The 15549-nt window shown below is 42.1% G+C and overlaps 1 protein-coding gene across 6 annotated transcripts in view; it reads right to left on the reverse strand.

Moving 5' to 3' along the window:
- C2cd5 (C2 calcium dependent domain containing 5) overlaps window positions 1-15143 on the reverse strand; it is an 85161-nt gene extending 70018 nt beyond the window's left edge. For 4 of the 6 annotated variants that reach the window (XM_052175231.1, XM_052175230.1, XM_052175229.1 and 1 more), the window contains exons 1-2: window positions 14965-15142; window positions 4615-4701 (exon numbers count right to left, since the gene is read on the reverse strand). In XM_052175231.1, the coding sequence (XP_052031191.1) occupies window positions 4615-4701; window positions 14965-15054 (177 nt within the window). In that variant the 5' untranslated portion in view covers window positions 15055-15142. Of the gene's footprint in view, window positions 1-4614; window positions 4702-14964 lie in introns of all 6 variants that reach the window. The other 2 variants (XM_052175232.1, XM_052175233.1) reach the window with 1 other exon arrangement.
- Between the last annotated feature and the right edge of the window lie 406 nt (window positions 15144-15549).

Below are 15549 nucleotides of genomic sequence, written 5' to 3' on the forward strand. Positions count from 1 at the left end.
ATGTTTTCAGGTTTCAGAGTCAAGGAGACAAAGGTGCTGAGGCCAGGTGTGTATCAGGGTGTCCTCTCATAAAAGCAGGGAGAGGCCATAACATGAAGTTGTGTAGGCAAAGCCTGGACTGTGGTAAGGACCCCTAAGATGTTAGAGATGCCAGAGTCTGTTAAAGTTTGGTCTTTTGCTTGTATTGTAATGCTAACTATTGGCCCCCATTGCCTAGTTGCCTCCATGGACAAGAGAGTCTGATATACACAAGCGATGCTATGTAAAGTTGCCCCCAAGTTATCCAAGATTAGAGAATAATGATGCCTACAGCCTATAGCTAAGCAGAAGGGAGATGGAGAGGGGTGGGGGTGGGGGGACTCCATAGGTTCCCAGCCTTGGGGTCTGAGGAGACCACAAGGAGAGGGAAGAAGGTGAAAAAAGAAGCTGCTGCCATGGGGTAAGAATCTTAAAGTGATGGCCATGTGGGCTGGCTAACTGGAGTTAAGAGCAGCCCAGATGAAACATGGCAAATTATATAAAAGGATTACTGGCTGGGAAATAGATATAATAGCACAGAGTATAAATTTGCCCAGCTCTTGTGCTGATTAAAGCTTATTATAAATATAAAGGTTATGTGTGTCTTTTATCTGGAAACTAAATGGTCAAAGACGACTACAAACCCTGGATTAGGATTAAAACTATTCAACAAGAGCTGTGGGATCTCTGCCTAGGAGAGCTACAGATGAGGTGTGGAACCAGTCAAAGAGAAGTATGGTGCAGTCAACAAAGCTAAAAGCTGGAGCTCTGAAGAGTGTTTTGGGATCACATGGAAATGCAGAGTGTGGGGTTTGCCCAACTGGTTTTCAGTATTGCTTTGGTCTAGTATTTGCTTACTAAGCTCCCTTTCCACCCTTCTGGAATGATGATTATAATCTGTGTCACTGTATGCTGAGAGTATATGATCTGCTTTTTGATTTTACAGGGTAACAGTTAATAGACCTCCATGAGTTTCAAAAGAGATTTTGAATATTGCACTTTTAAAGAGTGTTAAGGCTGCAATATCTATGGGGTCTTTGACACTGGACTGAATGCATTTTTGAATTTGATATGGCTGCAAGTCTGTGAGGGCCCTGAAGTAGAATGTGGTGGTTTGAATAAGAATGGCCCCCAGAGGCCCATATATTTCATACTTGATCACTAGGGAGTGGTACTATTGGTAATGATTAACACAATTAGGAAATGTGAGCTTGTTGAAGGGAGTGTGTCTGGGGGTGGGCTATAAGGTTTCAAAAGCCCATGCCACGCGTGGCCCATCTCTCTCTGCTTGTGGATAAGGATGTAGCTCTACCACCATATCTGCTCCCACCATGATGACAATGGACTAAACCTCTGAAACTGTCAGCTAACTTTGAATTAAATGCTTTCTTTAAGTGTTGCCTTGGTCATGGTAACTCTTCACAGCAAAAGAACAGTGACTAAGACAGCATGCCTATACTACTCATGCCCGTATATTACCTGAAGAACACAAATGTCTCAAAATGCCAATATTCAAACCAACTTAATGCCTAACTGATTTAAGAGTAACACCCAATTTCACTGCTGCCAGCTCATATTACCACACAAGATTTTCCTGTATGAACACAGAATTACAGCCACCCTGATGTACCTCTGAAAAGATTACACTGAGGAAAATGAAACTCAAAATGGGTAGCATGAGTGCAGACATGGATAAACTAGCCAGGACTAGGAATAGGAGTCAGACCTTGGCATTTCACAGCATCCTGACTCTTGCAGAATACATTTTCTGGCACCAAAGGAGAGATCGCAATGCTGCCATTGACCAGGAGCAAAGCAGTGTGATTTTTTTTTCCTTCCCTGGTAGCTTGGAAGGCTCTCAGAAAAACCACAGTACCCTGCAGATTAGCCAACAGTCTGCTACACTTCATTCTCTTTCCTTAAAGGACAGAGGAGCTACCCTTTACCCAGTTGCACAATGACTGCAAAGTAGGGCTCAGAGGAGGGAGACAGGGAATCATTGTCTGTACTATGTAAGAACCACAACAAAACTGTGTTGTAAGTAAGAGCTTCTTCAAGGCCTCATAACCCTGTCCCCACAACTCACAATGGTAGAGCTAGACTGTTGGAAACTGAGACAATTGATTTAAGTAAATAGGTACACACACACAAAAAAGGCAGACACTACCAGGAGATAGCTAGGCACAACAAGAAACCAACGTTTTTACAGAGAGCTAGAAGAACCCATCATAGGCATAACAGAGAGAATGGCTCAGGATAGTGTAGAGTACTCCACACAGCCACCAAACACCCAAGATGCCTCAAAAGGATCCCTGCTGGGCAGGAGACAAAGTGCAGATAGAGAAAGAAGGCAGAAAATAAGCATGGATAAGAGGACAAGAAGCACCTCCTCCAAGCCTTGGAGAAGATGGCAGTGCTCTTGGACGTGAGCACTCCTCTCAACCCTGCCTACCTTCTCCTTCCGTCTCGGAACCCAACATTGAGCCAGGCTCTTCTCTACCAGGACCTCACAGCCCACTCAACTCCTGCCCCACTTTCATTCACCCTTGACCCTTTGTCCGCCAGACACCCCCACAGAGTCACATCTATGCCCAATAACCCACAGCAACCACAGCCAATGAGAATTAATTCCTAGTCCCGGTGAGTCTAACATAAAGCCTCTTCTGTTGACTTTTGAAAGTGTAGGTATGGGCATGTGTTTATCTGTGTATGTTCGAGTGTGTATTTGTGTGTATGTGAGATGTGTGTGTCTCATGTGTTTGTGTGGTATGTGTGTTTGTGTTGTATGTATGTCTATTTACACATACATATATGAATACAAGTGCACACAGAGGCCAGAAAACTGCACTGGATCCTCAGAAATTCTCTAAGCAGTTATGAGCTGCCCACATGAAAGTCAGGTACCAAATGATTCTCTGGAAAATCAGCCAGTCCTCCTAACCACTGAGCCATCTCTCCAGCACCTGGTTGACTTGTAAACAAAAAAAAGAGAGAGAGTCTTAGCTCTCATCAATGGAGAAGTAAGACTCTTAACAAATGAGAATTAAATATCTAAATTACTTCATACACAAGAAAGAAATTAGCCAGTCTCTTCCATACCACCAAAGAAGCTGATTCAAAATTAACCAGTGGCCTATAGATAAGCGCTAAACCGTGATATTCTCAGAAGAAAAAACAGGAAGTGAATTTGTGATACAAAAGCATAAACAGCAACAGGAATACATGTACCAAACTTCATTTAAAAAAAAAAATCTGTACATCAAAAAAAAGTATCAAGAAACCAGTCAGTGATGCACATGGTTTTAATCCCAGTACTCAGAAGGGCAGATCTTTGAGTTCAATGATAGTCTGAGCTACAGAGTGAATTTCAGGACAGCCAGAGCTACACAAAGAAATCTAGTCTTGACCAAAAAAAAAAAAAAAAATCAAGAAAGAAAGAAAGTAAAACCTACTAAAGATCAGAAAGTATCTGCAAGTGGTATATGATAAGAATAAATACTTAAAATATATAAAACATATAAAGACCTAAGCTCAATCCCTGGGTATATATGTAAATATATATACACATAAATAATTCCTACAATTCAACAACAAAATATAAATAATTAAATTTAAAAATAAAGTCCAGGAGCTGAGAGAGGCTCAGTGACTAAGAGCCCTGGTTGCCCTGCCAGAGGACACAGGTTTAGCTCTCCAAGCCACCATGCACACACATGGTGCTCATACACAGGCAAGCCAAACACCTATATTAGTAAAAATTGAGTGAGTGAGTGAGTGAGTACACGAATGAATGAATGAATGAATGAATGAATGAATAAAATTTAAAAACAAGAAGCCTATAATCCCAGAACTTTGGAAATAGAAACAGAAGAACCAGAAGTTCAAGGTCATCCTCAAATGCATAAAGAGTTATATCCTAAATAAATTCAAAGGAACAAGAAACATAAAAAGCTACCAAGGTCAATAAAAAGAAGGGGATGGAATTATGGCTCACAGGGCACAGTTTCTGTTTAGGATAATAAAGGTTTGGAAATAGTAGTAATGTTTGCACAACATTAAGTGTACCTAATGCTATGGAGTATGCCTAAAGTGAAGCTGAGCAAGAATGAACCAGCTGCGAGGGAGGCTGAGGCAGGAGGGTCTCAGCTTGAGGCCAGCAACAATAATACTGCAAGTCCTGGCCTCAAAATTCAAACTGCAAAAGTGGCTGGAACCAGGCCTGGGGTCAAATGCCTATGATCCAGCAAAGTAGGAACAGGAAGCCCAAGAGCTCAAGGTCAACCTCAGATCCATTATAGCTACGACGTAGTTTAAAAAGACAAGACTGTGTTTGTCTCCAAGTCTGCATTGCTCTTCAGATCTGGTATATGCCAGAGCTCAAAGAACTCAGGAACACAATGCCTATGAGGACACCAGTTTCCATTTACATTGGCATATATTTTAACTATGATGTAATGCTTCAAAGCCAATACTCACAAATGAACAGGAGGAAATATTCCCAGGCATAAAAACTAGCATACTTAAAGGAGAACATGCTCTTCATCATTCTCAGGAAAAGGAGTCACACACAAACAACAAAGTTATTCAACAGCTTACCTCAAATTTAAACCACTCTGAGTTCCACTGAGGATTGAGTGACTTGAGATACACATCTGTCTTAAAGGTTGTATTACCAAATTTTACCTAAAAAAAAAAAAAAAAAAAGAATAAGAAGAAACTATTTAAATATAACATCAAAAATAGTTTTAAAATGCTAGTCTTGGAGTGGTGGCACATGTCTTTAATTCTAGCACTCAGAAGAGAAGTCAGATCTCTAAATTCCAAGCCAGTCTGGTCTGCATAGCAAGAGATTACCTAAAATGGGGTGGGGGTGGGGGGGTATTGGGCTAATAAATGTTAGTGGCAGCTAAGCAAAGTGAGGATTAATAAAATGAAGGGGGAAAGATAAATATCCTAAGAAAAATGAAGAAGGGTTGATCTGCCCAGGTAAGCAAGCAGGATACAAGGCACAGGGACCACCTACTGGTCTACCTGAGTGGCTTTACAGGGAACAGAACACATGCATCATTATATCAGCACTGAGGGAGGAGTTGGTACATCCACTTGAAGGAGAACAGTTACAACAAAATCAGAAGAGAAAGAAGACATCGGATCCTCATCTAAGCAATCAAGATAAATCATAAACTGAGAAAGGCATTTGCCAAATGACGAACTAAGTTCCCAGTCTGTCACAAGCAGCCAGGAGGGGAAGGGTAGATAGCACATGCCTATAATTCCAGTACTGAGAAGGCTGAGTCAGGAAGCTTGCCAAGAGTTCAAGGCCAGCTGCCCTACAGAGTAAATTCCAGGTTCACAAAAAAAAAAAAAAAAAAAAAAAAAAAAAAAAAAAAAACCTTAAATCAACACAGTGGTAATAATTTTCACCTCTAAGTCTGCCACCTTTACCAATAGTACAGAAGACAAAGACAAGTCAGCAACTTTCAAGAAATTAATTCTAAACAAAATCAAAAACATATTACTAATAAATTTTGTTAAAAGAAGCATCTTGAATCTACAATTTTATATAACAACAAATATAAGCCTGAAATTTCTTCAACAACGTGGTTACAGGTGTTAGTGCAACAAGCTATCAAATGAAAATAGCATGTTTCAAAAAAGAAAAAGCCTAGCAAACAAACATGAATTTTAGACGTTGACATTTTCTATAACCACTAGTATCCTAAAATAATTGATGAATACTACCTTAAAAGCACAAGTTCTAACAACTAGCATTTCAATATACCTCTAAGGAAATACTCAAAAGAGCATTAACACACCCAAACTGAAAGACTTTTTAATTCTTATTTACAGCTATTAAAAGGCAACTTCTATTTAACTTAAGTAACAAAATACACTTTAAAAGCATAAATAGTTCATCCAACAGTCTTTAATACTGATTAAAAACATTCAAACATCCCTACCTTTTAAAAAATTAATAAATTAAAACTTTTTAAAAAAAAAATTAGAGCCCATGGCCTTTCTGTGGCTGGGACTGCAGGTGCAGCTGCCACTCACAGCTTTGTTCTCTGCTCACCACAGCATATGAAGGACTGAGCCAATCAGGACACCAAAGGTGATCAAGGAATAGAAGCTCTTCCAAGTATTTTAGATACACTGTTGTTTAATTTACCTAAAACCTCTATATTTGAGGTAAAATGTCTGTTAGAATTACAAAACCACTCAAAAGCCAAATATATTGAAGGGTTCTGACTCATGGCAAAGAGTGCTCACAATATTTTAAGTTAAGCTCACAGTCCTCTTTTTTCCACAACAGTAATGAATGACACCGGGCACAGTAAAGAAACCAAAATAGCGGTTGCAGGCGGAAAAGGGCAAAGTTTATTCCATCCGCCAAGGCTGTCTGTCTCTAGGGAAGCAGAGAGAGGCAGTGCAGAAAACATTTCCAGGGCTTTCAGGGAGCAAGTACCTGGAAGGAGGGAAATCTGTAAACTGGAGTAGTTGTTGGGTAGACCTTGAAGGAATCTAGAAGCTAGTAAAGACTGAGATATGCAAGACCCCAAAGGCACGTGTTAAAGGTCAAGTCCAAGGTCCGCAGATAAGAAGAATGCTTCCTGATAGCAGGTAGAAGCTGATTCCCCAGTCCCTGAGTGGGTATTGTCTTTTGTCTAAATGCCACACTTTGGGGAAAGGGATTTCTTAGGAGTAGACAAGTGGTAGTACGGATAATTCATCTTTTCTCTTTGTCAACTGTCAACTCAAAATAACTTAAAGATTTATCATCCCCACATTTCAATAAACAAAAGTGGGAAAATGTTAGACCACACACGGCCACTGTGGGTGACACCCTTCTAATGAAAAACCACAGTTCCTTAAGTCTAGTTAACTTCAAAGGAGATTTTATTACTCAGCAATTAAATGAACATCTTACAACTTCCTTTAGAGCAGCAGGATTTTAACTGAGAGTCCCACAATGGGGTAGAGCATTTTCTACTCAAGTTACTTAACCTGTTGTTCAAATCTGCTTTTTCCTCTAAAAATAAGGTTACCAGGACATTTCATGACTATACGGTATCCATGAAAACACCTGGTATGATGGAAAAATTCTGATTAAAAATCAGTTTTCTCTCCATGCTCCCTCAGATGATTCGATAAACAGATAAGGACAGCACAGTTTAGCCAATCTGTAGCATGAACGTTAATATGAAGATCTATTTACTAAACTCCTTATATTATTCATCCTAAAGACTCCTGCAAAAAGAACATTTTGGTTTTGTCTGTATTGGCGATTAGGCCACGGGTCTTACACATTTCACCTCTGAGCTCCATTGTCTGCTCAAGAATAACCACCTTTACAACTTGGTCTTCACATCAAAGGAGAAATTCCCTCAGCCAGCACAACTTGGACCAATATTTGATATGTTATTCAAGCAAATTTGGTTAGATCACAGAATTACTAAAAACTTAAGTGCAGTATGGAAAAATGAATTGCAAGTCTGATTATGTGAGATTCCTCCTCAGAACCCACAGAGAAAGAGAGTCCCCCTGAACTCCACGTGTGTGTGTGTGTGTGTGTGTGTGTGTGTGTGTGTGTATGCTCATGTGCACACAGGCACACATACAAAATATCTTTTTAATTACAAATTAAATGCATTTTACAATAAAATAACAATTTCTGCACAAACTACACTGATATGATCTGTAATCTGGCTTATATTTATATGATAGCATGATTTAAAGCCAGTTGTAATATTTTTTAATTTTAATTTACATTTTAATATAAACAAGGTATTGTATTTTTTAAGTCTTTTCTCCTAATTCAAGAGCAATTATCAGTGACTACTTTTTTGGGGCAATGAAAATTAAATCTTTATTTTAAAATTTCTTAGTGTACTGTTATTTTTTTACTAATCATTTTATTCATTTACATTTTCAAATGACATCCCCCTTCCCAGTTACTCCTCCACAAACCCACCTCTGCTTTGCCTCTATGAGGGCGCTCCTCCTCCCACTCATCCACTCCTGGCCACTACTCTAGCATCCCCTACACTGGGCAGTGACTACTTCTATAAGACTTTATATATAGCACTGACTAACTCTTTTAAAACTCATGTTACTGGTGTACTAAGATTTAAATAAATAGCAATAATAAATACAGTTGACAGAACCCTCTCTGGGAATAGACGTAAGTCCCTCCTAGTGTGCTCTATTAGACAAGTGATGGGAAACTCCATGCACACTGGACAGCAGTCTACAGTACAGGAGCACGCAGACCACTACAACCTATACAGCTCCATGGGCTATCAAAGGAACCAGTTGAGAAGGTAGCTAAACAGACTCTCACCCTAAGTTCAAGACTGCTCAACAATCTGTACCCTTTTACCAAGCAGGATTTACTTCCTAATCTTTTCAACAACAACCTCCTTCCAACTACATATGTTCTATTCCTGGCCTTGCCATCACCAAGGTGGTCCTACTCTTGTGAAAAGGACTTTTTCTATGTCCCTGTGTGCATTTAACTATCCTCCAGAGACAGCATCACGAGTTCCTATGGCAGTGCACACTAGAGCTGTCACTGGCAAGGCTGGAGGATGTGAGGGAGGTGGGTTTCTCATTAGGAGTGAGCCGCCTAGGCTCCCTTAGCCCCTCTCCCCCCAGCTTATCTCACAATCTGTGTCACAGAGCTTATCCCTTTAATTGTAATCCTTCATTATCCTCCATTTCCTGCTAATTTCCTCCGTCCTGCAGGATTACTCTTATTAGACAATATGTCCTAGAATCTTATTTCCTTAATTGCTAAAAACTCTGTGCACGTCAAAGAGCACAGCCTTCCTCCTCTCCTGCATCACGGCCTGCTCATGCCACTTCTCGCTCAAGCATCCCAATTCTCTGCAAGTCCCTAGAGTAAGACCTCAGCTTCACACACGAGCTCAGTAACTCTCCATACTGACCCATCGAGTCCCTTCCACATCAGTGCTACCTGAGCACTTGAGGCTTGGGGCTGGAGAGACAGCTCTGCTGGAAAAGCACAGTCCCTACAGAGGGCCTAGGCTTGCTTCCTAGGACCTACACAGCAACTGACAGCGAGCCTCAATTCCAGTTCCAGAGACTCCATGTTCTCTTCCAACCTCCTTGGACACCAGTCAAGCATGTGGTACACATATATACATGCAGGCAAAGAGCTGCACACATCAAATAAAATAAATTATTTTCAAAAACTGAGGGTTTCCTCTTTGCAGAAACTGCCTCGCCAACTTACTAAGACATTTATTATTTTCCTTATTTTTTCCCATACTCTTAACAGTTTCCTTCTCCTTCTCCTCCTACTCAAATAACATTTTTTGAGACAGTCTTACTATGTAACTCTAGCTGGCACAGAATTCACTATACACACCAGGCTGGCCTCAAACTCAAAGATCTACCTTACTCTGCTTCTGAGGATTAAAGATATGCATCGCCACACCCCATCTTTGAATGTCCTCTTAAAGTCAAGTTTTTTCAAGGATATATCCCATGCACATTAAATTAAAGAACAGGACCAGCCTCTAATTGAGTGTTAGAAATGTCACTCTTTTTTTTTAAACACTAGTTAACTGATTTGTCTCTTTATATGTATATGTAGTTTGTGTGTGCCTGGCACCTATGAAGGTCAGAGGATACTTTTGGAAGTCAATTCTCTCCTTTCACTATACAGTTTTAGGGACTGAACTCAGGTTCCCAGGCTTGGCAATGAGCATCATAACCTACTGAACCACCTCACCAGCCTCAAGTTTGAGAAATTTCTAGTCATGTTTTGGGGAAATTGAGGCAGTATATAAGATCCAGAAACACTAGGTGCCCTGCAATGCAAAATTCCCAACAGTGATTCCCACCTTGTCATGGCTTTTGAATAGCCCAATAGATAGTCACATGACTGAGAAATCTAAAGCCAGGCAAGGCCACACAAGTCTGTAGCATGGGCTACAAAGCAAGACTTTGTCTCAAAGGAAATATACCTAGACTCCAAGACAGTTTTACAGAACAAAGTTTTGTAATAAGGTGTGTGTGTGTGTGTGTGTGTGTGTGTGTGTGTGTGTTGTGTACATGTATATCTGCACACCTCGTGCAATGTCTAGTATCTGTGGAGACCAGAGAAGGTGTCAGATTCCCTGACTGGAATTACAGACCATGGTGAATGGATACATTGGTGCTGGGAATTGAACCAGGGCCCTCTGCATGATTATTCACTGCTCCTAACTACTGGCCACCTCTCTAGTCCTTGTAATAGGTCTTAATATCCTTATAACTTTCACAATCCATAGCTCTTGCCAGGCCTGACTGGATGGAGAATGACCATGACAGGATTCTGTGTTTGCATGCTTAGACACCAGTCGTTAGAGCTGTTTGGGAAGGATTTAGAGCTGTGGTCTTGTTGGAAGAGTATGTCACTGGGTGTGTCGCCATGGTAGTTGGTCTCTCTCTGCCTTGTGTCTATAGATCAGATGGGAGCTCTCAGCTACTGCTCCATCACCATGTCCTCCTATCTGCTGCCATGCTCCCCACCATGATGGTCATGGACTCACCCTCTGAAAGTGGAAGTCACAATAAAGTTTCTTCTATAAGTTTCCTTGGTCATGGTACATCTTCACAGTAACAGAAAAGTAACTTAAACACACGGGCAGATATCTATGATCCAGACCCTTCAGAGACAGAAGCAAGATAGCCAAAAGTTTGAGGCACAGGACTACACAGTGACAGACTAAAATAAACAACAAATGAACTAGAACCATCACATTACATGAATACTGCTTGCTTGCTCTGGTGAGCTGCTGGCTATTGAGGTCTGGTCCTGTGCCATGTGGTCTAATGCTAAATACTGGTCTCCAAGCCTAGTTGCCCACAGCAGTGAAGGAATCCACATGTACAATGTGAACTTGCTCCTTAATTTAAAAATACTTATTAAATAAAGATGCTCACTGCCTGTAGCTGGGCAGGAGATAGGCAGGGGTTTTGGTTCCTGGGCTTGGGGGTCTGAGGAGAGACTACAAGGAGTGGGTGAGGAAGCAAAAGATGGAAAGAGGAGAAGATGCCACGAAGTAAGAACCTTGAATCATGGCCATGAGGACTGGCCAGTTGGAGTTAAGAACAGCCCAGACAGAACATAGCAAGTCATATTGTGGAGTTATTGGCAGGGAAGAAGACATAATAGCTTTGAGAGTAGATATCTACCCTGCTTTAAAGTGCTGATTAAGGCTTATTATAAATATAAAGGTTGTGTGTCTTTTATCTGAGAACTGAATAATCAAAGGTAGGGTAAAAAGCCCCAAGAGAGATTAAATATTTTCTATGACAGCTTGTTTTGGAAAACCAGATGGCCAATAGCACTGAAGATCTGAAATGACAAATCTCAAAACTATACAACTGTTTTTCCATGTGAAATTCTTATCCACAGGAGATACTCCCTAGTCCGTAGTCCAGACCAATTTCTCATCTACCTCACTATTTAATTATATGACATATAAATTACCCCCTCCTACCTGAAGAAAGTCTTTTGCTTTCATCACTATATCCTTGGCCCACTCCAGTGTCTAATATATACCAGAGCACAATAACTAGCCAATGATTCATCCTGATGAGTTCCCATTTTCTACTACATTTATGAGCAAGAACCTCAATACGGAAATCATGCACAACACACACACTGTTGTCCTATCTGAGCTCATTTTATCATGAGTATAAATAAATTATAGTTTCTACACATATATCTCAAGATAGACTTCAAAATATATGATATAGGGTCAGCTAGATAGCTCAGCAGGTAAAGACCTTGCCACACAAGCCTTATAACTTAAATTCGAACCCTGAAATCAACATGAGAAAATCAACTCCTAAAAATTGTCCTCCGACCTCTATATTCACCATGCTGTAGCATGTGTACACTCATACACACACAACACAGACAGACAGACAGACAGATACACACTATAATACATACACACAAAGAATATGTTTTAAAAAGCAAGATACACACTATAATACATACATACAAAGAATATGTTTTAAAAGCAAAATATAGAGCCAAGTATGGTAGTTCACAGCTTTACTCCCAGCACTTGGGAGGCAAAGGCCAGTGGTCTACAGAGTGAGTTCCAGAACAGCCAGGCTACACAAAGAAACCACATCAAAAGAAAAAGAAAGGAAGGAAGGAAGGAAGGAAGGAAGGAAGGAAGGAAGGAAGGAAGGAAGGAAGGAAGGAAGGAAGAAAGGAAGGAAGGAAGAAAGAAAAGGAAAAGAAAAGAAAAGAAGAAAAAGCAATGACAGGGATCAAGGGTAGTCGATCTCACAGGACAGACCAAGCTGCCCTCAGCTTTAACTCAAGGTGTTCTTTTAACATTACAGCCATAAATCAGCTGCCTCTTTGACAAATGTTGTTAGAAAACATTTCATGCCTAACACATCCAGGAGGAAACTGAGTCTTCTCAAGAGATCCCCATCCTCCTGCAGTTGTAGAAAACATGGCCTACCTACTCCAGAAAGCCGGGGATTGTGTTTTACTTCTCCTTGGCCTGGTCCCTGGTTCCACTCTACCAACAAATGCTCTAATCTGCCTTTAAAATAGATCTGGAATGCATCCACTTCTCTCCATTACCAAATCCACCATGTGAGCCTGTTATTTGAACTACACAGACTGGATTCAACACACTGCAGTTAAAGTATCCTTCAATGAGTTACCAAGTGAGTTATAAAATTGAGTCTTAGCCATGGCTTCCCATGCCTTGCACCATTAGCGCCTTGATCATTTCCCCAAATGTAGCTCACACTCCTCTCCCTCCCCTTCACTAAGACAGTCACCTACCTGCTCCTACATTCCTGTAACACACCAGGCTCCCCCAGCTTCTCTTCTGCCTCCTCATCCCTTTACACAAACCAACAGGTGTTTGCTTGATTGACACTGACCTCACAGCCTAAAACTGATGATCCTTATCATTCTCCACTGTATTCTATTAAGGCACCCATAACAATTTCTTCCTAATTTGCATTATATACTTCAGAAGTTCTGTACTTTTTAATCGTCTATCTTAGTCACCAAAATAAAAGTTCCTTAAAATCAGAAACCAAATTCATCTTGTTCATCATCATACACACATTAGCTAGACCAGAACAGCACAGGGCCCAGCAAACAGCCATCATGACCTATTTATGGAAAGGGCTGTTTGGTGGCACATTTCTGTCATCCTAGCTTCTCAGAACATGGGGGCCAGTGGTCTACAGAGTGAGCTCCAGAACAGCCATGCTTTTATTTCATTCCCTTATTTCTGACATACAGTCTATGTATTTCTGGTGGGCCTTGGAACTCTATAGAACACACTAACTTCAAACTCAGAGATCTACCTGCCTGTGCCTCCTAAACACTAGGATTAAGAGTGTGTATACCAAGCCTGTCTTGAGATAGGATTTTAATCTCAAAATAAGGTTGGCCAATTAAGTGAAACTCTACCTTCAGAATAAAATAAATGCCATACTCATTCAGGCCATCTTATGGACAACATAATTAAAAAAAAAATCAGTGGTGGCAAAAACAAACAAACAAACAATCTCCTTTCTACTGAAAACCCTCTCCCACTTACAAAGGGAAACATAGAAAGAAAGAAAAAAAGGCTTGGCTCCATCCAACCCATCTCTCCAGCTTCATCTCCAAACTCCAGTACCCACGTCTTACTCCAGGTATACCTTATACTAAAATGGCTTCCTGAACATTGCATTTACCAAATTCTGTGCCTTTGTCTGAAAAGTCCCAGGTGCTCCTCATGGCTCGGCTCAAACGTTACTTCCTGGAGGGATTTCTTGAACTCTGATACAAATTTAAGTTCCCTTGTTCAAACATAATAGCATCTTCTCTAGAGAAGCAGGAATGGAAGAGGCTGCTGCTGGGCTGTGGAGGTTTACAAGGTAGGTAATCACAGGCATATTATTTCTGCCCAATTCTCCAGAGCCTAACCTGGAAGATGGGAAATATGGCTCCTAGCAGCTCTACTGTAAAGATTAAGGATTCAAAAGTACATAACACAAACGCCGCAAAAATGAAGCTCAACAGATATCAGCTGTGTGAATCATTCTCCAGGCTTCCTGAAAGGTAATACAGTTTCAGTTATCTTTAGTTCTCTGTTAACATCTGGCCCAAGAACAAACTGGTTTTGTTTGTTTTATTTTAAATTAAAAAAAAATGAAGTTGAACTCAACAAATGCCATAAAAAATAAAAAATAAATAGAGTGAATTGCAGTTAATTAGGTTCTAGAATGTTTAAAAATATATTGAGTAGAAGTATACTGTCATATGTCTTTGAACCCTAAGCATTAATAGCCCAAATGATTATTGCTCTAATGGTCTGCCTCATCATGTCAACTTTTATTACAATTTCTCCTCGGCTTCTTTCAGGTTCTGAGTTATTAACTTCCGGACAGTAGGCCTGTGCTAATTTGCATGACTTTTAAACTAATCATTAGACTTAAAAAGCAATTTTGCAATTGAAATCCATGGCACTTAATTGACTTCCTACCTCAAGGCAATAAATTACCCAGAGACAGCTCATCTCCCTACCAGTCTACACACGGGCAGTTTTAGTGCTGCTGTTGTGTGTGACTTGCACTGATGATTCAGACAGTGTTGGGGTTGGATGTAGTCGCACCGTGGGACTGCGGGTGCCCCCAGAGGGCTGGCTGCGTGGACTTGCTGCAGCAATGGCCCTTAACCTCTTAATCCTCCGTGGCCACGCCTCGGACCGGCAGGTGGTCGGACTGACGCCCTGACCCCGGGGGACACTGCGAGCCCGGCAGCGGGACGAGTCCAGGGCTGATGGCCACATCCCACGGGCTGGGGGCGGGAGGGCGGCATCCCTCCACGGAGCCGGGGACCGCGGGAAGGGCAGGGCTCTGCGCCCCGTGCTCTGAGGGGCAGGACCAGGAACCAACCTCCACGAAGGCATCCGTCAGGTCACTGGCACGGTCCATCACCGGCAAATGGCGACCGGCCACAATTTTCACCTTCAGCTTCCCCGGCATCACGGCGGCTTCGGCCTCTCCTAGGATTCCTGCAGAAACAAACAAGCGAGTCTGCGCCGAGCCAGCGCCGGGAGGGGTGGGGGGGGAGAGCCGCGGGGGCGCGCGGAGGGACGACGGGAGCGCGCGCCAACTGACAGCGGAGGGCGCGCGCGCGCGCGCGCCGCACTCACGCTCTGAGGAACCGAGTCGTCCCGCGCGGGCGCCGAGGCCTCATTCCGGAGAAGCAGCCGAAGGAAGGGCGCCGGCCAGCCGTGCTGCCCTAGCCCTGACGCGCTGCAGAGAGCCGCCAAGTCCGGTCAGCATCCCGCAGAGCAGGCACAGCAGGCACCGCGCCCACCTGCCTTTCTCCTCCCACCTTCCAAAAATGGCGGCTCGCGGGGCGGGAGCGATCGATCACTCGGTGTTCTGCCCTTCGGCGGGGCCGATTTGAATTCGCCGGGCCGGAGGAGAGGGGCGGGGCTGAGCTGGAGAGCAGGATAGCCGGTCGAGCCCTGC

The sequence above is a fragment of the Apodemus sylvaticus genome, chromosome 2, assembly GCF_947179515.1.
Source record: "Apodemus sylvaticus chromosome 2, mApoSyl1.1, whole genome shotgun sequence".
Classification (NCBI taxonomy): Eukaryota; Metazoa; Chordata; class Mammalia; order Rodentia; family Muridae; genus Apodemus; species Apodemus sylvaticus.